Genomic DNA, 20,804 nt, shown 5'->3' with positions numbered 1-20,804 from the left:
AGCTGATGAGTGAGCATGGAGCTTTCTATCTTAGCCACATACATGCACCCATTGTCTCTCACCATCTGCTGTAGGAGAGGAAAACCTATGCATATAGAGCCACACTAAATTTGCAAGAAGAGTAGTTTTAAGTCATTTGCATAACTGTAATCCACTTTTTCCTAACAACACACACTAATAGGAATGACTTAGAGCCCCAGTTTAGCTGCTACTAAACTACTGCTGTCTTTGCTTTGCCTCTGGAAGAACAAGATAAACTTCCTGAGCTTCCTTTGTAAAATGAGAAATATTTCAGCCAAAAACATCAAGCTCTGACAATCTCATATGTATGGTAGTGCCTAAATTAAGGTATGTATGTTTGAAATTTGTATCCTTCAAGGACAATCTGTGTAGTAGAGATAAACATTATAAAATGTAGGCAGATAAATAATGAAGTAAGGATTCTGGAGCTTAATATGATAACTCAAGCAGTGAGCTGTATGTATTTAGGTTTTGGAGTTTTCACTTTTCCCAAATGGCATTACAAGAATTACAGTTCCTTAAAAAAAAAAAAAAAAAAAAAAAAAGTACATGCCAGGATGAATACTAGTTCCCTAAATATTTTTAGTACAAGACATATAATTTACTCAATAAGTGAAAAAGTTTGTTTAGAAAAAGCTACTCAACTGTAGTGAATGTCCAAAATCATTCTCCATCTGCAGAACCATAAAAGGGCTCAAAACAGAAGCAGAATGTTTTACAACAGCTGGTCTCTTTCAACTTTCTGTAATTTTTATAGCTCCTTTTTGGTGAATATTTTTTTTTTAGTATACTGCAGCAGGATTCTTCTAGAAGCAGGCAAACCATGATTTCACTTGTGCAATTCCATGAAGCAGAAGTGGATCACTGTTATCCCGAACCACCACCTGCCAGACACATGCAGGGTCAAGTTATGTACTCTCAATCAGGACGGAAAACTTATCAAATATGGCCCTGATCCAGCAAAGCACTTAAGCACATGCTTTACTTTAAACATGTAAGTAATCCTATTAGAGTAAATGGGATTCAGCATAAACCACTGGACTGAATCTCAGAATACTGTGGTTGTGGCCCTGATTATGTCAGTGACCAACTGTGCAACCTTGGAGAAACCACTGCACTTCTGTGTCTGTATTTCCTCTTCTGCCCTCTGCATGTGCATGCCATGTTGCCACCATCTCAACAAAAGTAATCCCAATGAATCTTCTAGAAACTGCTGCACTACCAACGATGGCAGGCATGCTTATGTACATCAGTCCGTTTTCAAAAGCCTGTCATGTACTCAACACTAACTCTCCTCCAAAAAAACCCTGAGACGACATCCCTTACCCTTAGGTCTTCCTATCCAGTATTGACCAACAATTTGAAAAGCACGACACTGCACTTACAAAGCAGTTGGGATGGAAGGTACCTGCAGGTCAGGGCCAGGACAGCTCCTTAGCATGCCTGGTTCCAAACCCAGGACTCAGGATGCAGCTCCCTTCCCACCTCTGACCCTTCCTCACCGGGCACCCTGAGATCCCAAGTCCTGTCTGGGGGTTCACGGGTCAGTCTGCCACATTCCTGCCAGTGTTGTACCCACTGAAGGAAAAAAACCCTACAGTCCTGGGAACTCCTGTTTAAAGCACACAGGTGGAAGGCAGCATTGTCTCACAGGGTGCAATGAATTTTCACAAAAAGGCTTTATATTTGATATTTTTAGACACTATGATGCAAGATACAATTTTCCATATGCAGGCCATACACCATCAACTCTATGTCTTAATGATCCGGAGAATATTTTCACATAAATAATTCTGCTTTTGCACATATATACAACCATGCAGTCTGTTTACTCTTGCCATCACGCTGCTTCCCGGCAGTTGTCTCAGGCAATGTCACTGTCACAAGGAGAATATGGATTCAGCTCCTAACAATGAAGCGGGCATGGATGAGTGGGCAGGATACTCAAATGAGTTTCAGAAAGACTTGAGGTGAAATACTGTCCCTAGTGAAATCAATAACAGTTCTCCCATTTACTTCAGCAGAGTAAACATTTCAGCCGGTTTTTTTGGTGCCTTCTGGTCATCTCAGTACCTAACAGAACAATCATTTATTTTCCTTAGAAACACAGGGAAAAGGACAGAAGACAAGGAAAGCAAGGCAGGGAGGCAAGATTTCAAAATAGATGCCCTCTTTTTATCAGAATAATTAAAAAAACCCCCAAACTTACAATTATTCCTATAGCTACAGATTATAAGCAATGCAGAAAATGAGATTAGATTAACACAGTTAAGACCATCCTTTCTAGGAACTCATTCACAAATGCTTCTTCTGTCCTTGAAACACCTGTACAGCACGTCGCTGTTTTCCCAGCTAAGCCAATGAAGAGCTCACAGCAACAGCAACACAATTCCGCGTGTGTCAGCCTGCTCCGGATGAGGCCTTTGCATACAAAGATATCTATTATAAGACACAAGCACCATGAGCTGTTCTGTGTTAATTAAAATGTTTTCTGCTGCAGACTAGAAGCCTGGCCCACAAGGTACTTGCCAAAATTATGTTCAGGAGTACAGAGACTAAAATGTGTTCCTGAATAGGTCAAAAGTTAGTTGCTTTTGACTTTTTCTGAATGCATGCTCTGTTCTCATTGTACAACGATGGGAAATACAGTCAAAAGGTTATATATAACTGTGCACTAGCACCAAGTTAATGGACACAAGAAACTGCCGATTTTCAGAAAATATTAAAAATTTTGGACGTACAAAAAAAAATTTAGAAAGAGTCTATAGAGTAACCTGCACCTGAGCCTGAATAAATCCATGCCGTGCATAACACAGGAAAGTCACGGAACAAGTGAAATTTACAGTAAACATGCTGGCTGCCAGTAAGTGCCGCAAGTTTCCAAAATTAGCCGGCATATCGGCCAACAGCGGACATTCACTATGCATTTAGAGCTCTCGGAGTCCTTAGCAGCTCTCAAAGTTCGGGCTGACATTTCATCTTTAATTCATGCCCCCGTGTGCTCCTCCACCCGCGCCGAACAAAGCCGCACGCCGCGAGCCCCGCGCGGGGCGCATGCGCGGGGCCGGTGCGCGCCCCGCCGGCACCGCCACTCCGCGGCCAGCTGGACACGGGGCGGACAGCGCGCCCCGCCTGCCAAACTTCAGCATCCAGCGGCTCCGATGGACAGCAGCCTGACGAGCGACACAAGAGTCCACTCACGACATCTACTCAGACGCGATTTCTCTAGGCGAAAGTTTTCTCCAGCTACTGAATCTATTTGAACCCGCGTCACTTCTCTCTCTGAACGTGAGCTTTGTATTTCAGCAAAGTTTATCTCTTCATTAGGAAAGGATTTTCTAAAAAAACAGGACTTAGCATAAGTTTAGGCTTTATGCAGCACCCTTCTTGTCCCCAGCATCTCATACAGTGCTTCACAAAAGGCCCCAGAGGTTGGACAAACATAGCACCAGGAAAAACACAGTGTGAAAGGGATCTTTATGTGCATGTGTGAGGGCCCAGTGCTAATAGCTCAATGTGCTATTGACACATCACAGTGCAAACAGCTAAGTCTTTTTCAAAATAGCATGAGTCACAGTGTCATTCTCAACTTTGCCTTTCCCAGATTTGGGTAATTTGTGAAACAAATCATCCCCGTATTATTAAAATGCATTTCTGCAAATGAAGGTAAGACACTGGGAAATTACTATTGCTTCTGACTGTAAGGTTTACTCCAAACACTGCACATGCCGCAAAGGTGTGAATAGACAGAAGTAGTACTGCAACTTCTCTGACAGCCCTCGCCAAAGCAGAGCGTTAGTTACCTTCCTGTACCAGCAGCTGATGTACTTTTAGATAATCCTCCCGTTTGGATAATCCTCTAGTTAGGAACTGGCCCTAACAGAGCCGGACTGAGCCAAGAGAACAGAGCAGAGGGAGGCTCCGTCCTCTCCTCGAAGGGCCGTCCAAACCCATCGGGCTCTGCCCGACGCGCCTGGAGCCGCTGCGGCTCCCGCCCGGGGAAAGTTCGGCGAGTTCTGACCCCGCCACGAACGCTGCGAGCTCGGGACGCGCCTTTGTTCGCCGGCCACGGGTAGCAGGATCGCGCCCCGAGCTTCTCCCGGCTGTCTGCCGCTCGCACCCCTCTGAACCGCCCGAGCAGCGGCCGAGGGCGGGTTCTCCGGGGCGAGCCCCGCCGCAGCCGCGGCAAGAGGAGGCGTCTGGCCCCGCCGCTCCAGCCCCGCCGACCACAACTTTCTGGGACCGGGCATCCCCCGGCCCCGCGGAGAGCGGCGGGCGCACCCGCCCCAGGCTCCGCGCATCCCCCAGCCCCGAGCCTCCCCTCCCCGACGGAGCCCCAACTCCCGTCCGCGGGGAACCGGCCCGGGCAGCAGCACGAGGAGTTAACACTCGCGGGAATAATCACCTTGTTGTAGTTGTAGTAACCCAAACACTGGGCAAAGTCCAGGTTGGAGGGGTCTCCGGGGAGCGCGCTGCCCGCCGCAGCCGGGTAAAATCTTACATCCATGCTGGAGGTTTGGTCCAAGAAGTGCACTTGGAGAGACCGCCGGGAGGTTTAATAGATCCACCTTCAAGTGCCTTCCCCGGGGTAGGGGCACAGGCAAACCGCCGAGGGAGCGGAGCTGCTGGGCGCCGAGCCTGCCCGAGAGCGGGGACGAGCGAGGGCCAAGGGGCGGCGGGGACAGCGGGGGAAGAGAAGGCGGAAAAGTGCAGGTAAACAAGGAGGAGAAGAGAGGAGGATGAGAGGAGAGGTGGGCAGCGGACCCCAGGTGGGTGCCCGTCCACCTCAGCGGGAGGAGGGGAGGGGAGGGAAGGAGGGAGGGCAGGGGAGCGGGAAGGAGGGAGGGAGGGAAGGAGGGAGGGCTGTTGTTTTTTAAAAGCTCAGTGCCAAGCCACAGGCTTTGCCTCCGCATTCAGGAGCAGCTGCTGTACACAAAGAAGCCACGCGCCCGGCGCGGACGGACTGACGGACGGACCGGCCGCCGCTGCCCGCCGCAGCCCGCCCGACAAAGGCGGGAGGACCGTCACCGCCGCAGGGCCGGGAGCGGGGCACGGTGGGGTCGCGGCCGCCCCGCGCTGCCAGGGAGGGGGCGGCTACCCCGGCCTCGGTGCAACAGGGCTGCGCTGGCCGGGCGCGCTGAGGGGCGAAGTGCCGAGCGAGCGGCGCCGCGCTGGCAGCGCTCCCCGGGCGGAGCGGCCGGGCCCGCGCCCCTCCCCGCCCCTCCCGCCGCCCGCAGCCCCCCCCGCCCGGTGCGCGCCCGCGCCGCCGCTCGCCCGCTCGGGCCGGAGCCGGGCCGGCAGCGGCCCTGCCCATGGCTGTCCTCTCTCCCGGAAGGTTCCAGGTGAGTAACTTTCACCGCTTCCACCAGTTTTCTGCCCTTTTCCTTTTTTTTTCGGTAATGCACTTTATCGATTCGCACCGCTGCCTTGCTGCGTCAGGTTGGTAGGAGAAGAAACGAGATTTTTCTAAGGTGCTGTCAAGAGCAGGACTTCAAACCACAGTAGCCTGCCTCACTCACAGAAACCTCCTCACACTTTTAAAGTCTCCGGGTGATGAGTCAAAGCAACCCGCTAATAACCCAAATTTGTTTAGTCAGTCATATGCACAGGCCAGCCGTATCTGCTCCCTTGCACGGAGCTTTGCTGACCCGAAAATCTGCTCCAGAACTTTTGAAGAAAACACTAAAACAGTAAAGGCCACTTAACCTTGTGACTTGAGCCGTGCTGACAAGGTGCAAGGAAGATTGATGAAAACACACTGGACTCCAGGCTTCTGTGACAGGGAGAGAATTGTCTTTTGGGTCTAGGGAGGATTCCCGGGCAGTTCTTATACTGCTGAAGGTGTGCCCCAGACAGAGTTTCCTTCATTCGGTTGCAAAATAGCAATGATAACACAGGTATACAGATTTAACTGTACAACAGCAGCAAGACCTTCTCTGAAGGACAGACATCCTGGGCCCACTTCTCAGTCCCACTTCTGACTGCTTCAGGAGCTTAGTGCCCCATACTCCCTCTCCAGGCAGGTTTCTGTGCTGTCTAAAAACATAGGGAGCAAACTGTAAAACAGTAAATAGCTGCATCATGTAGAAAGGAACATCTTCCCAGCTCCATTCCTAGAAATCTTATGTTCAATATTTGTGGTGGCACAAATAGCTCCTGCTTGCACAGGACATGATAGATCACCCTTATTCAGGATATTGATTCTGACATATCACACTTTGAAGTGAAGATCTCTAGCATGGTATTTTGCACTAAGAGCAGAATTAAACACAGCACAGATACACATTTGTATTTCCACAGAGTATTCAAAATTTAACTTTCTAGAAAACTGCGTATGAATGGGTAAATACCTTGATACCAAAGATAGCAGGCATACTCTGTCAAACACCTAATCCACTTTCATATTCATTGTGGCAACCATTTTTAACCAATGGGATAAGACTGCAAAAATTGTTGCTAGAAGGGAAATGGTTAAGGAACACAGAGCACAGAGTATTCCCACAGGCACACCCCATATCTGTGGCAAAAAGTTACTTACACTCCTCAGAGAAACAAATTGTTCAGAAAAAGACAGTGCAGCTATTTCAGAATGCAACGTTGCATTAGAGCATTTCTCTAACAGAGTGATGGAAAAGTGGTAGTGTACAGGCACAGCAAACACCTTTCAGTTGGGGCTAATAAAGTCATACTAGCTTTGTTTTATTCTTTGGTGAGAAACATTTCTATAAACCCAAGTGTACATGTTAGATTAAACAGATTCTCAGGTATAGGACCAGATCACTGGCCTCAGGTTCTGGAGTGCTCTGCTGTGTGACCACAGCTAGTTCCCACTGCCTAACTCTGGTTCTACACTTTTAATGAACTCTGAAAGCATATTTCCACTAAACTCAGAGGAAAACTACATCAGGGAGGAATGAACAGCAAATGATTCCAAGCTTGGCTTTGGTCCTGTTCCTCACTGCAAGCAGGTGCTGAAGGCTGCAGACCTGTGTGATCCGTGGCCCTGGGCAGTGCATGGCCTACTCTGGCTGGGCACAGCTCCTGCCTGGCAGCACAGCCCAGCTCACCTCTCCTGTCCCCCTGCTTGAGCAGTGGCCTCTGCTCCGGGGCCAGGAACGGGGAGTGGGAGGCACACCAGGTGCTCCGGGTGCTCCACACCCAGCTACTGCCACTGGGTTAGGAGGCTTGGGTTCAGGAGATGAGCAAATAATGGTGATGCAAATAGTGAGGATTTTAAGTATTCTGCTGTTTCCAACACAGTTCCTTCTGAATGTAGGAGAACAGGCACAACAGTAATACCTCAAAATACTCAATTTTGACATCACTGGCTCAGAAAGTTAGTGTAAAATCAAAACTGACTAAGTCAGCATTAAAAAAAAAAAAAAAAGTAATTACATTCAAGCTAGACAAAACACCCCCAAGGTATTATTTGGTGAAAAGTTTTGAAATACTGTTTATGCTGTCATGAAACTAAAACAGAACTTTGATATTTCCAGCAAAAAAACCAAAAATTCCAGTTCCTGGCTATAATCTGCCTTTGCCACCTTTACCTAGTGCCCAAAGTAAGTCTTTTGCAGAACTAGTATGCCTGCAGTGAAATTAATAAGTGATCTAAAATGATCTAAAGAAAAACTGAAGAGAAACTGGGATGTATATGCTAACTTATTTTTCTTTTTAAATAAAATATGGTTTATGTCATATTGTACCAGAGAGAATTGTACAAACTAAAGAATTAGGCAAGTGTGTGTTTTTCTTTCTCAACACCTCTTGAATGTAGTTTATTAAATAAGTAAACTTGAGTAATCTCTGCTATACTTTCAATCCATATACAGGATGTCATTATGTGTTTGTTATTACAACATATTTATCTCAGTAGTACCTTAAAGATGGAAAATGAGCCAAAGTATTTATAACCTTCTGTACACGATGCTCGAAAGGAGTCCAACAAATTCTTCTCTCAAGCCATTCTCTTTAAGGTCCTTCACTAAAAGGCTTTGAAATTCTACTTTTAATTTTTTTTTTCTTTCAGAGTAGATGGAAGTATGAAGTATTTGCAATTTTGAGTAAGTATTCTTTTTTTTCCTGCTGGTTTAATAAAAGCAAGTATCTATCTACAGTAAGTGGAGTACTCCAGTAATTTCCCTGGTGCTGGGTAGCCTCAATTTCAAAGAAACTTTTTGAAAAGCCTTGTTTCATAAAGGTTTGAATGTATGCCTACTGATGCCAACAATTATGATTCAGGCAGCAACACACAAATGGTGACTCTGTTCCATCTTCAGCTATACTTTCTTCTGACTCATCATCACAATTCAATTTTAAAAGCCATTAAGAACACTCAAACTGCTTTTCTGATGTAAGAACAGAAATTGTATTGAGTGAATCAATCATACACAAACTTGAAAGTGTGCCTGCACAAATTCTCACTGCTGCCCAGAAACCTTTCAACTTGCACAGGTAAATATGAATGTTCAAAGCCTGGCTGATTCCCACACAAGCCTCGCAACTCTTAGTTTATTTATTTTTTTTTTTATATGAGGCCAAACTTTGTATCCTTACAGCCTTTGCAAACCCTGTGTCAGTTCAGTAACATGGAAATAGTATCTGAGGCTCAGTAACAAAGGCCCTGGAAGATTTACTCCAACAAACCGCAGGGTCAGGAAGGAACCTCAGAGATAAGAGCAAACAGACCAGATCTCTTAACACCCAAATTCTCAGGTAGGCAGCCAAGTCCTCCACAGGCACCACACCACAGCAACCCCCCTGGCTCTGGCCACAGAGTTCCCTCCTGCTGGCAAAGACAGCAAGTATGGGAGGGGCAGGAAAATGAGGGAGAAGGGATGGAACGAGCCGAGGCTGGGCTGAAACTCTCTGCTCCAGTTTTACAATGCAGAGTCAACATTAAAAAGACCTGACATTCACTTCCACAATGCAGCATCCATGTCTATTGCCCCAGCCTTCTCCACAGGGTTAGGGGAAGGTAGTTGGATTTACCCTGGGCAGTGCGTGGGAGAAACACCCAAATTCTCAGGAGGTTCAATAACAACTTTTACCCACAAACTTTAGAACACTCAAGTAGAATAAGGTACTTGGCAAATTTTAAAACATCCAGATGCAGTAAAGCACTTTGCAAACTTTAACTCATCGAACTCTAACCCATCCAGATGCAACAAAGCACCTACTGGAACTTTTTGGTCCAGCTTTGAGAAGAGGAAGGTAGAAGAAAGAGGGAGAAAGAGAAAGAAAAGGGAGAGAGAATGGTAAATATTCACCATCCTAGGACCCACTATTCCTCTAGTCTCCTACACTCTGTTTTTTGGCTTCTGTAAGAACTGGGAGGAACAAGAGGAAAGGGAGGAATACAACATCTCTGCTGTCACCTGTTAAGACCGTCTTAGCCCCTTCACCCCAGAGCACATGTGGAGGATGGAAGGGCACAAAACAAAAAGGGTGGAATACAGAAGGAGAAAAGAAAGATAGAGCACCAAGCAGGTCTGGTTTAGAAAAGAGTCTAAAGCCTCCTCGAATCAATAGAAAGTCCCTTTAATTGATTGCAGTGGGCTTTGAGTTAGACCTATATTCTACTTATCAAGTACAGCTGCTGAGAATCAATAATATTTTGACTCACCCTTCAAAGCAGCAACTACACTAGTAACTTCTGGCTAAGAAAAAGTACAATTAATAGCATATTAATTCATTAGAGTTTATCTCACTGAAGTTCCCTTTTCATCAGGTGGTAGAGTCAGATGGTACTTAGAAGTGAACACACATGCACAAATATCCTATATGAGGCCATAAAGAAAATACTTTCGTTCGTAACATTGTCAGATCAAATATTCATTGATATCTACATTTCTTAGCAAGTATCTCAAGCAGAGATCAATAAACACTTATTAGTCACTGACTACATTTCCTGCAGTGAAGGAGGGAATTTCAGCCAACAGATCGGAGAAGCCAAGCAGTTGGGGGAGCTGGAGTTTAGTGCTTACCTGCCAGATGATCATTTACCTTCTCGTTGTCTCAGTTGCCACAACTAGAGAACTACAGATCAAAGGATTATTTAAAAACTATAGCCATTCCTTTAAAATACAAATCATTATTTCAAAATACAAGTATGGATTGTTGCAAGGGAAAAAAACCACAACTGCAAATTTTTGGTTTCTGAAAATTCTTTCAGGCCCAAGTCAGGAAATGCATTACTTTGTGAAACTGGGAACAAAATAAAATCGTTAAACTTTTCAAACATTTACATGTGCCTCTTTGATGTTTCTGTGGATTGCTGAAGTCTCTTACTCTACCAGAAGTATTCTACCACCTCAAATCACATACAGTATTTCAAACCGCATTCTACTAGAAAAACAGATACTTGAGTTGTTTAGAGAGCAGAGACAACCATTAATACTGCTGAACTATGTTACAGCAAAAAGATTTCTGCTACTTTAAAGAAAGTATTCCATAACCTTCCAAAATCACCTGTCTGTAATGGACAATACAGGATTACTTTTTGGCAGAGGGAATATCCTGTTGCTATTGACTGCAGTGTTACAGTAGCCTCACATAATAGTACACAGTTACTGTGAGATAAAGATCACATTGAAAAACAAACTGATTGCAGTACTGAAAACAGTGAAGAACCTGTCCAGCAATATAAAAATTGACTTCTTTAGGAGAATAATGACTGGAACAGTGTCACTTCTAGATTAGCATTAAAGAATAAAAGTTTTAACTGAAACTAAGAAATTAATGCAGTGTAGTCCTTTCTTCCAGGGATGCCATTTTAAAGCAAGACAGGAAAACTTGGTTAGAGATGATGCTGTATATGGTTTTATATATATATACATACATACATATAAAAAATTATATATCTGTATATTTATATATATATATATATAAATATAATTTATATCATCTGTTAATATAAAGCTGTGTGGCATGTGTCTGTTTTTCTCCTCCAGCTCTCTCCACATTCATACATTTGTTGAATTTAAACTGCTGGAACTGTTGCGGGGGGGGGAAGCTACTGCCACCTACTTTTTACAGGGAATTTACAAGAACAATGTCTACATAAAGAAAAATATGTTCACCATGAGCAATCAAAATTCTTCTTTAAATTTCTGTGTTAGTCTAGAGAAATGTGTTAGGCAGAAACTTTCATTTTACAGTAGAACCGAATCTAATTACTGAAAGAATTATTTTAATGAAAAGTCTTAGTGAGATATACTGAAGAGTTTTTCCAGGTGAGAAAGGTTATATTTAATCCTTGTATCAGCAACAGATTCACTCATGCATGTTTTCAGTTTTAATTTCATCCAATGTTCTTTTAGGCAATGATTTGAAATATACACATATGACCTCTGATATGTTTCAGGTGCACACATTGCAATATAAAGCACCTAAAGAAGGACGTGGGGATGTTTCTGGAGCGATCAAGGAAATGTCTTTCTGAGATTTTGTGAGTTTAATTCAACAATCCTGTATTTCCCCAGTGCAAGGGCACACTCACCCTTGAGAGCTGTGTGGTACCTCGGGGGAAGGTGAGCAGCAGTGCCCTGGCTTTCCCGAGCTGGGGAGGTGGCTCTGTCCAGCATCAGTGACTACAATGCACATCCTTTCTTGGTGGCTGGGAAAGGGATGGGCTTTTGGTCATCTCTTGGAGCTGATGAAGGACTTGATGAGACACTGCCAAGATATAAGGTAAAAGCAATGTATAGCTTCACAGTCATGCCTTAAAATCAAAAGCAATTATTTAAAAATGCTGCTCTCATCATGTCCCTTTCAAATGTTACAGTGACTTACCATGATATTAATGTCACACCATCTACTACTACAGGTTATAACATAAAATAATTAGTGACCAATGCTAGAGAATGTGAAGATATTAAAAAAAAAAAAAAAGAAAAAAAAAGGGCTGTAGACATAGGGCTTTATTTGAATAGATCAGATCCATACAATAACTGAGAGTAGTCTTCCAAAGGACCCATTAGTTATCCTTTAGGTCTTCTAATTAATGATGTAGTCTTCTGAGAGCATATTAATAACTCTGATATTAATAGCAGCATAATTCTATCTGAGGATTAAAAAAATGAAGCACTATTTTATAAGTACTTGTAAAAGAGAGTTTGGGACTTAGACAAATACATAAATCCATGAGATTGAAAATTCAGAAACAGATTTCTGAAGGTGTGATTAGGGAACGCAATAACATCTCTAAAATGAACTGCTTTACTTTCATTCAGGAATTACGTTCAGTTATAGAGTTGAGCTTTTTTTTTTTTTTGGATGCCTCAATGGAGTGGGTTTTCAATGTTGAAAAGCTAAAGACAGATTCCAGTTCTCAAGACTATTTCCTGAAGCTCATGAACAGTATGTGCCAAGCTGTTCTTAAAGAATCAGTCCCCATTTCCATGAATGGCTAATGTTTAATAAAACATCTGATCACAAAACCAAATCTAAAAAAAAATCAATAGTAAAATAACACTCCAACTTGCTACTAAATGCAATGTTCTTTGATATAAGTCTATTTCAACTTCGTTTATTCCAGGGTTCCAGCAGTCACAATAATCAATGCAGAATTTTCCATGTGATTTACACATTGCTTTTTAAAATGAATTGTCTGAAACAAAAAATGCTTTTCTCTGCTGCCTGGCTTGTTTTCTAAAACATATTCTCTTTCTTTTAAAGTGAGAGAACGACCTCTGCTTCAGGAACAATTTTCTGAGACAGTGTGTTTATCAAATGGCTTCTCTGCTTTCATGAAAACAATTTATTTTCACTGAACTCCTCAAGATAAGCATTGAAGTCAGGAAGAATGTACAATGACATTTATAATTACATTCAAGAAACAAATATTTTGCTAAAGAAAGGGTTTGGATTTTTATCAGTTTTAGAGATACAAAATATTTTCTTTCTTCCAACATATCATTTAACAATATTTTCTCCCTGAAATTACAAAGTGTATTTTCATATGCATGGAAAGAAAAGCCCAGGACAGTAATCTTCTCATAGAAAGGCTACAGTATGCATCCTAAACAATGAAAGCTGTAGCATAATCCTTACAACCAAATTGCCTTCCCTGCCCACTCTTGAGAAATAATCTGCAGAAAAGGACAATTTAAGCAGGAGGATACATGCCCCTTGCAGAGGCTCCTCCAAACAACCCCTCTATGCCCAATCTTAGGCAAAACAGTTGTCTTTTGGGATGGCGCATCCATTTCTCCAGCTTTCCTCCCACGCTTTCCCCTTCCTCAGAGACAGTTTCTTAAGCTCCAAAGCTCAGTGCAGAGCCTATGGACACAGGGCATGGTTCCTCCCATTCTCTGGGGAAGTAGAAGACCTTGCTAAGAAGTCTCCCTCTGTTTCCCTTATGGATTCAGCCCGGGATCTGTTCTCAACCACCAAAACCAGAAGCTCAGTAGTGCCAGACAATTACTCCTTCCTGCTATATTCTGAACTACCCCTAAAATCAAGGTAGTCCACAGTGTATCTCATCTTTCAGGACAAAGCAGCCACAGATTTAGCCATACAGTGCCTGTATTTTGAAATGCAAATTCAATAACTACCTATGCAAAAGCTGTCCATGAATATATTTAGGAGTTCCATTTGGGCTGCCTGGAAACGTGGGGTTTACAGGATTAAAAAGACGTACTGCTATCACTCCAATGAATGCCCTTTAATTTGCAGGAATTCATTATAGAATAAAAAAATTTAAGATCTGGTTTATTCCTTGTCAGTCAAACATCCTAGCTTTTCATTATCCCATTTTTTTTCAGTGCATGTAGGTAGTTCTCATCATAAAGATTCCCTGATAAAGTTCTCCTCCAGAGACATACTCTTTTTGTAGGCTCAGCTAGTGAAGCAATATCATTCATTTGTAATACTCAAAGAGAAGTTGAAACAAAATCAAAAGCAGCTGAAAAGAGATTGTATTTCACTAATATACACCAAGGCTTTATTTAAAATATACAGTGTTAAATTTGATCAAATATCAACCCACCATTCAGAGTGAAATAATCTCTTTTAATTTGCATGTATCTGTGTGTGCCAAAGAGAAGTGTGTTTGCTTTCAAGCAGGTGCACATCCTGCTATGACTAAATCTCTAACTCATCAAATTGCTTTACCAGTGTGGGACATGCCCTTTTTCTGGAACAGCTTCAAGCATTTTCCCCAGCATTTCAGCCACCTGTTTACCGAGTTCATACTCCAAAGGAGATGCATGCAATTAGAAACAAGGAAATGAAAATAAATGACCTTGTTTGTTATAAATAACAAAGAGAGTCAGCAAAATTAATGCAGTGAAGCCTGACCTTCTGACCTGAAAGAAAGAATCACCTCATTCCTTTGTAGCAGGCTCACAATGCTCCAGCACCAGGCATTGTTATGCAGCTTTGCCTCTTTTGATGGATCTTAAAGGAGTATATTCTAAATATTAAATGTTTTACAAGTTAGATTAGGAAATTTGCATTAAAAAGAATGTTGAAACAAAGTCAAGAGAGCAATGATAAAGATTATCACTGCTTCATTTAATGAATCCAGGTAAGCTGTGTGTATGGCAGTTAACTATAATACAGTTTTTCAATTGAAAAATAAATATGGCATTCCAGGTGCTAAAAAGCCATGAAATGTCTCCTTCGGTGTTTGGTGAATTGATGAGGGAGAAAGTTTTTAATTAGCCAACTCCAGGAAAAGGAAACATTTTTCTTTTGTTAATTGTTTGTGCTATGATGGTCTGACTTTTGAAAAAAAAGCAAAGTACTTCCACAACTACTGCCAAAAATATATTTTTTTTCCCTCATCCTTTAATTAGGCAAGTAGAAATGCCTTCTTTTGTATGAAGCTTACTGAATAATGTTTCTGTGGGTTACATTTTCACTTTTAATTGATTCATGTCAGTCTGGAACAGCGTCCAGCTGCAACAGAGGGCAAGGTGTTAGAAATTTGTTTCCCTGCTTGTCTTTGGAGAAAATGAGAACACAGTGTTGTTTTCATGGCAGTCCTCACAAAAAGAGCAGTGTGTAATTACAGTGCTGGTTCCCATCTTGTCAGTCTCCCAAACAAGTCTGTTATAAATGAAGCAGCTCAGAACCGTTGCAGAAATGAAAGGAAAATGCGTTTGCATCTCACTGAAAGTAGTTCCCACAACAGGTATTGTTTGATAAAGATTTTTCCAAAACTTGTTTTGTGGGTTTTCTTCACTTTCTCTCACTTTCAGTGACATTCATCCAGCTGCTGAGGTACTGCAACACCCTTCGCAGCAATCACAGCCTCAGCTTTGCAAGTTTCTCTTCCACCCAGAGCGCATTGACAGGAGTGGACATGGGGCAGGTCCACCTGCAGTGCCCGGGGTGACGGGCACAGTCCAGGGACACAGACAGCTGCCAATGCAGGGGGCACAGGAGGGATGGCAGTCACAGGCACTGGGAAATCAGTCTCATACACAGGAGGCAGCTCCTGGGGCAGAGCAGCAGCTGGAGCAGCAAAAGCCGCCTCATGCAGAACCACGATCAAGATCAGGAGCGTGGGGGTGCAGTGACTCTTCTCCTCCCCACCCTCTCATCTTTCTTCCACCATTCTGCATCCAGTGGAGCCCCCTTAAGTTCTTGGCATGACTCACTCCTGCTCCCAAACTTTTGCAGCAAAAGTGTGACCTGAATGAATAATTTCCAGCAGAAAAAGAGAGCTGATCAACGCAGCCTCTCCTTCTGCTCATGTAGTCTCATGAACAGCTTGTGCTTTTGTCCAAATGTGTGTATCATTGAAAACTAAATACTCCACATGGCTGAAGGTAGGGATATGCTGAAGTGTTTGATTGAATCAGAGACCTTTGGGGTATTATCTTCTCAATCAATCTGCATTTGTCTGCACAGATTGAAATCAGAGCACTCACATGTCTAAATGCTGAGCTGTGAGGCCCTGTCTGACAAGCCCCATCTGAGAAAACCTGCATGACAAACAGGTTCTGAGAACTGAGCCCAACCAGAAGAAATTCAGCGTTTGTGGAGCCTGAAGTCACAGTCTCTGTCCTGCTCTGGGGCTCCACATCTGGGCCACCAAATACCCAGACTGGAGAGGCGCTGATCCACCACTGCATGATGTGCAAGGGTTGGAAAAGGGAGAGCGGAGCTGCGGATCCATTAACAGGTCTCACGCTCTGAGCATGAGACCTTACTTTTCTAAAAATTTTGAGTATTTATGTGAATATCTATCGTGAAATGCATGGACTGGGTTTATCTTTTTGGCACTTACTGACTTCAGCAATCAGTGTGTAGTTCCTCTTCTTTGTGAGGGATAAGTGGAAATAATTGATCACCTTCTGCAAAATCTCATTTTTATCCATTCACAAGAAATTCTAGATTAATATTATTCAACAAATAACTTGAAATTCACTTGTTTAATATTTGTCCTAAAACTCACTCATTGAAGGAATTGTGGTAATTCAGCTTTAAAAGCCTATCATTGTAGGCAAAGCAAATTCAGGGCTCTCAGGAAAAGTCTGTTAACTCCCCCACATTTGCTTTATTACAACCTCAATATATGATATCTTAAATGAGCAAAATAGTATTGCAAATATTTGGTTGTTATGTGTTTGTTCAAGACAGAGCTCCCAGACTCCTGTGAGCTGCCTGAAGAATCACTGAGTGAAAATATTAAAAAAATTGGAATGAGCAATTCTCCTTTTTTTTTAAATTTGTATTTAAATGAGTATAAGAAAGGACACAGAAGAAAGGCACACAGTGCTATTTAATAATGGACTGAGATCCCAGCAGCTCCACAGCAGTTACTGTAGGTAGCTAGTGACTTCCATAAACTCTGTCCTAAACTCAGGATGTGCATGCAATACAGAGATGAGCCATGCTGCCTGCAGCATCCAAAGCTGTGCATCTGCTCAGCAAGCTTTGCTAGGCTTTGCTTAACCACACTGTGGTCCAGGTTCCCAGAGCATTATAAAAACTGTACTCTCTGCTGCAGGCTAAGGAGAGCGATTTGAGTGTCCCGATGACAATGGCCCAGGACAAAGCCCATTTCACTCCTTTTCAGGCCATATGGATCTCAAAGGTTAAAGGCTGTAATTGTCAGCAACTCCTTGGTATTATTTGCAGACAGAAGGAGAATAGTATTAGTCCAACTAATTTCTAAATTTCCACCACTAGTGGAAAACTTGCTTGGGCTATTTAGAGACAGCAGGCAGCAGAACAGAGCAAAATAATCTTCTATGTCACATAGGCAGTGTGATCTTCTGGATCAGCAGTTCTAGTCCCTTTTGGCCTGGTCTCTGTTTAGCATGTGGTTTATAACCAAGCTTCAGCAAAGACAACTGAATATATGCATTTTTTTCCCTTTCTGTGCAATCTCCCCAGACTTAAACTGCCTTCTTCAGCTGACTGCCTTTATTTTAGAGCAATGACTTCCACCCTACAGTTCCAGCCAAGTTTACTGCAAATTGTGCAAGCACCAAAACCATGCTAATGTGCAGTTCTAACATGCAAGCTGGTTGTGCAAGAACAGCCGTTTGCTCTGCACCACATCCTTGAATGTCCTTGCAATACCTGGGTGACAGACCTCATTGCTGGGAAGAGTGGTCTTTTCTGTAATGACAACCTAAATCAAATACTGAGACAAAGAACAGAGCAGTGTTACATCCAAAAATCAGTGATAGAGATATGCAAATAAAAACAGTATTTCAAAAGGCTTGTAATGAGTAGCATCCAGAATGAGTGATATTATAGAGCTGGGTTTAAAAAGCAGCAATTTTCAGGAGCATTAGTTTACATGGAGCACATGCATAACTGGCTTTGAAATTCAGCTGAAGTCAAGTCACCCTGGAAAGCAAATGGTGCAGTTTTACTCCTTGGCTGTTTAAATGATTCAGGAAGGGTAGCTACTCACACTGGAGTAGGAGAACACATATTTTTTTCCCAAGAACACAGGAGGCACATGATGACCAAGAAAACAGTTGTGAAGAACAGAGTTCCTACACACAAGCCAGGGCTCCCCCAACTGCAGCTCCTGCAATTCACAATTAAAGGTGCCACATGGTCAAAGTTATTGTCACTGGCACTGGGGAAAACCTAAGAATTAACAAAAGTTTCCTTCTTTCTTCCTCTAATACCCATCCGAGGAGAGAGTAAACAATACCACAGACAGTTTGAGGGGACAAAGAGAGTGTCAGGGCCAGTGTCCCTGTCTCAGCACGACAGCCCTTACTGGCCATGGCTCTGTGAGCTACTGCTGAGCACATAATGATTTTGCATTGAAAGGCTAAACCAGCCATTGCTCTGGACTGAACAACCACAACTCTAACTCATTCCTTCATTAAATGCTTTGCCATTCCTTGAGAATGAGAGGGTCTATAGAAAAATCACATTGCCCTGTATTCCACTGGTAAACAATATCTTATATATATTAAACTGTTCTATAGTAGTCATCTGTTCTTTCCAAGCTGTGACAGGACTTTGAATTATTTGCTCTATCAGCAACTGCTGTAGTAAATTCCCCAGTTATGCCGTGCATGGCAGGCTTGCGGAAACACCCGTGACAATGAAGTGAGCAGAGAACTCATACATGACGGAATCCACTCAGTAGACTGGTTTTTGGGGACAGTTGGGCCTCAACAAACAATCCTTTCTTCTCAGTCTATAGAGGAGCTGCACTGGGGCCTACTTTGGCCATTAGTCTAAGGAAAGCCTTTGTTGAACATATAGCTGCTTCTCACATTGAAAGAATAAATCACATTCTTATTCTGGGTATGTCTCCACTGCATTCACTGATGTGAATGTTGTTCCATGGCTGAAAAACTGGGTAAACAGCGTGCCCTGTGCAGCTCTGCGCTGCTGTGGCTACATTACTGCCTGAAAAACCTCATTTACAGCCAGCCTGGATGTGCCTGTAAGAGCAGCCCTGGCAGAGATCTACTCTTCAGACAGCATTCCTCTTTTCAGGAATATTTCATTCTTCAGGCTGGATTGCCAGGATTTGAACCACTTTGGAACCCACTTTGCCTGAGAAGGAGAAGGGAAAATCCTATCTTTTCTATGCACTTAGTGAAGAAAAACACAATCTACGCAAGTTTCAGGAATGGTTCTGAGTCTATAGGGGTTTTTTTAGGGTTATACAGATAGATGTAAATTTCTCAAGCACACATCCTAGAAGCACAAGTCCCAGATAGTGCATGTTCCCCCTCTAATACTTAAAATCCAGAATAATTAATGTTCCTAACTGCTTCAATGTACAGCAATTCCATATTCATTCACCTTCACAATCATACACCACTCTCCACTCTTCAACGCGCTTCATCTTTTACTCTTAACTTACATTTATGTCCATCTTCGTATCCTCTAAAGAGAAGGGAAGCTCCAGGTTTCAGCAGACCATAGGGACCTCTGCTGACAGTTTCTATAGAGGCGGTCATCGTTGGATGAATAGAAGTGCTTTGCATCATACCTGAGCCTCAGTTACTGGAGATTAAGTTTCCTATTTGACAGAGTGAGTCTGATGATCCATCATCGCTCTGGCGGAAAGGCTCCCGTTTCCAGGCAGGATGCTACAGCTTCATCTCAGCTTTTGATGGACTCTTAAGTATAAAAAAATATAGCACATGTTAGTCCATGTGCAGACAGAATTATGCATTTTGACATTTGAACAGGAGTTTATTTGTCTCTGGCAAAAATTTCCTGTGTCCCTCCTACCTCCCATTTCAGTTAGCACTTTTCCATTAAGTTGTGTTACAGAAGAGAACCATGGCTGAAGCAAAAGAAGAGCTGGTTAAACAGGGAGGCTCTCGGGAAGCACCAGTCCCTGAAGGGCTCTCACAATTTTGGTTCAGATCTACAGCATGCAAATTTCTGGGTTGTGATACCAATATATAAATATATATATATATGTGTGTGTGTGTGTGTGTGTGTGTGTGTGTGTGTGTGTGTGGTGTGCCCATTTTTGTATGCCTCTGCATAGATGTAAATTTAAATTAATTAAAAAAAAACCAAAAAACCCGACCAAAACCAAAAAGCAAGTAACTGCTCTGATGACACAATCCCTTCTGCTATATGTTTTCAAACAGGATAAATGGTAGACACAAAAGTATATTTAGTAAAGTAGTGTTTGCTCCCTCTTGCCATACACAACTTACTTGTGCTGTTGGGGAATCACTGCAGGAAAATTTCCAATAACCAGAGTTATAACCACCTCTAAATTAAAATTTCTATTTTGAAGTTTTTCTGCCTTCTTTCATTATTTATTGTAATAGAACTGCCTTGCAAAATGTATAATTATTTGCAAAGAAAACAGCTCACTGTAAATGCTAATGTTAAATGTCTATGTTTTTAAAACCTTAGATACACTAACCCTTTAAATTATTGTTTCAATTATTTCTTCCTCTTGATGCCATTAATGAATTATTTTGTATATGCAATTGCTCCCAATTTGTGTAAGGAATTCCAAATAAATACAGAGGTCATTGATTTCTCTTAGTTCATGTCCTTTGTTCTTGCATCTCAAAAGAGTCCAGCTAACCTGGTAGCATTTATCCTGCCTATTCCCTTTAGCATTATCTTTGACTCAATGAGATGACCTCTTAATTTCCTCTTCTATAGACCTGCTTTCTCTAACTTTAACAAATAACTAAGGTCTCTCTGCCCTTGTACCATACTAACAGTGGTTTTGAACCTTTTCTGATTGTAAAATAACTGTTTTTAAAGATAATTAAAACCAGACTGGTCTTTTGAGCATTACCCTGATACTGTCATGTCTCTCCAGTATCAGACTACATGAAGACTCTGTATTTGCATTTCAC

At 42.6% G+C, this 20,804-nt stretch overlaps 1 protein-coding gene across 2 annotated transcripts in view; it reads right to left on the bottom strand.

The window, feature by feature from the left end:
* Positions 1 to 5,190, bottom strand: part of TOX3 (TOX high mobility group box family member 3) — a 75,787-nt gene extending 70,597 nt beyond the window's left edge. Inside the window, exon 1 of one of the 2 annotated variants that reach the window (XM_039558561.1) lies at positions 4,427 to 5,190. In XM_039558561.1, coding sequence (XP_039414495.1) covers positions 4,427 to 4,528 — 102 coding nt within the window. In that variant the 5' untranslated portion in view covers positions 4,529 to 5,190. The remainder of the gene's footprint in view (positions 1 to 4,426) is intronic. The other variant, XM_039558562.1, reaches the window with a different exon arrangement.
* Positions 5,191 to 20,804: the final 15,614 nt, after the last annotated feature.

This window comes from Corvus cornix, chromosome 11, assembly GCF_000738735.6.
Source record: "Corvus cornix cornix isolate S_Up_H32 chromosome 11, ASM73873v5, whole genome shotgun sequence".
Classification (NCBI taxonomy): Eukaryota; Metazoa; Chordata; class Aves; order Passeriformes; family Corvidae; genus Corvus; species Corvus cornix.
The sequence above is the reverse complement of the archived record's forward strand: the minus strand, read 5'-3'. Positions and strand labels throughout refer to the sequence as shown.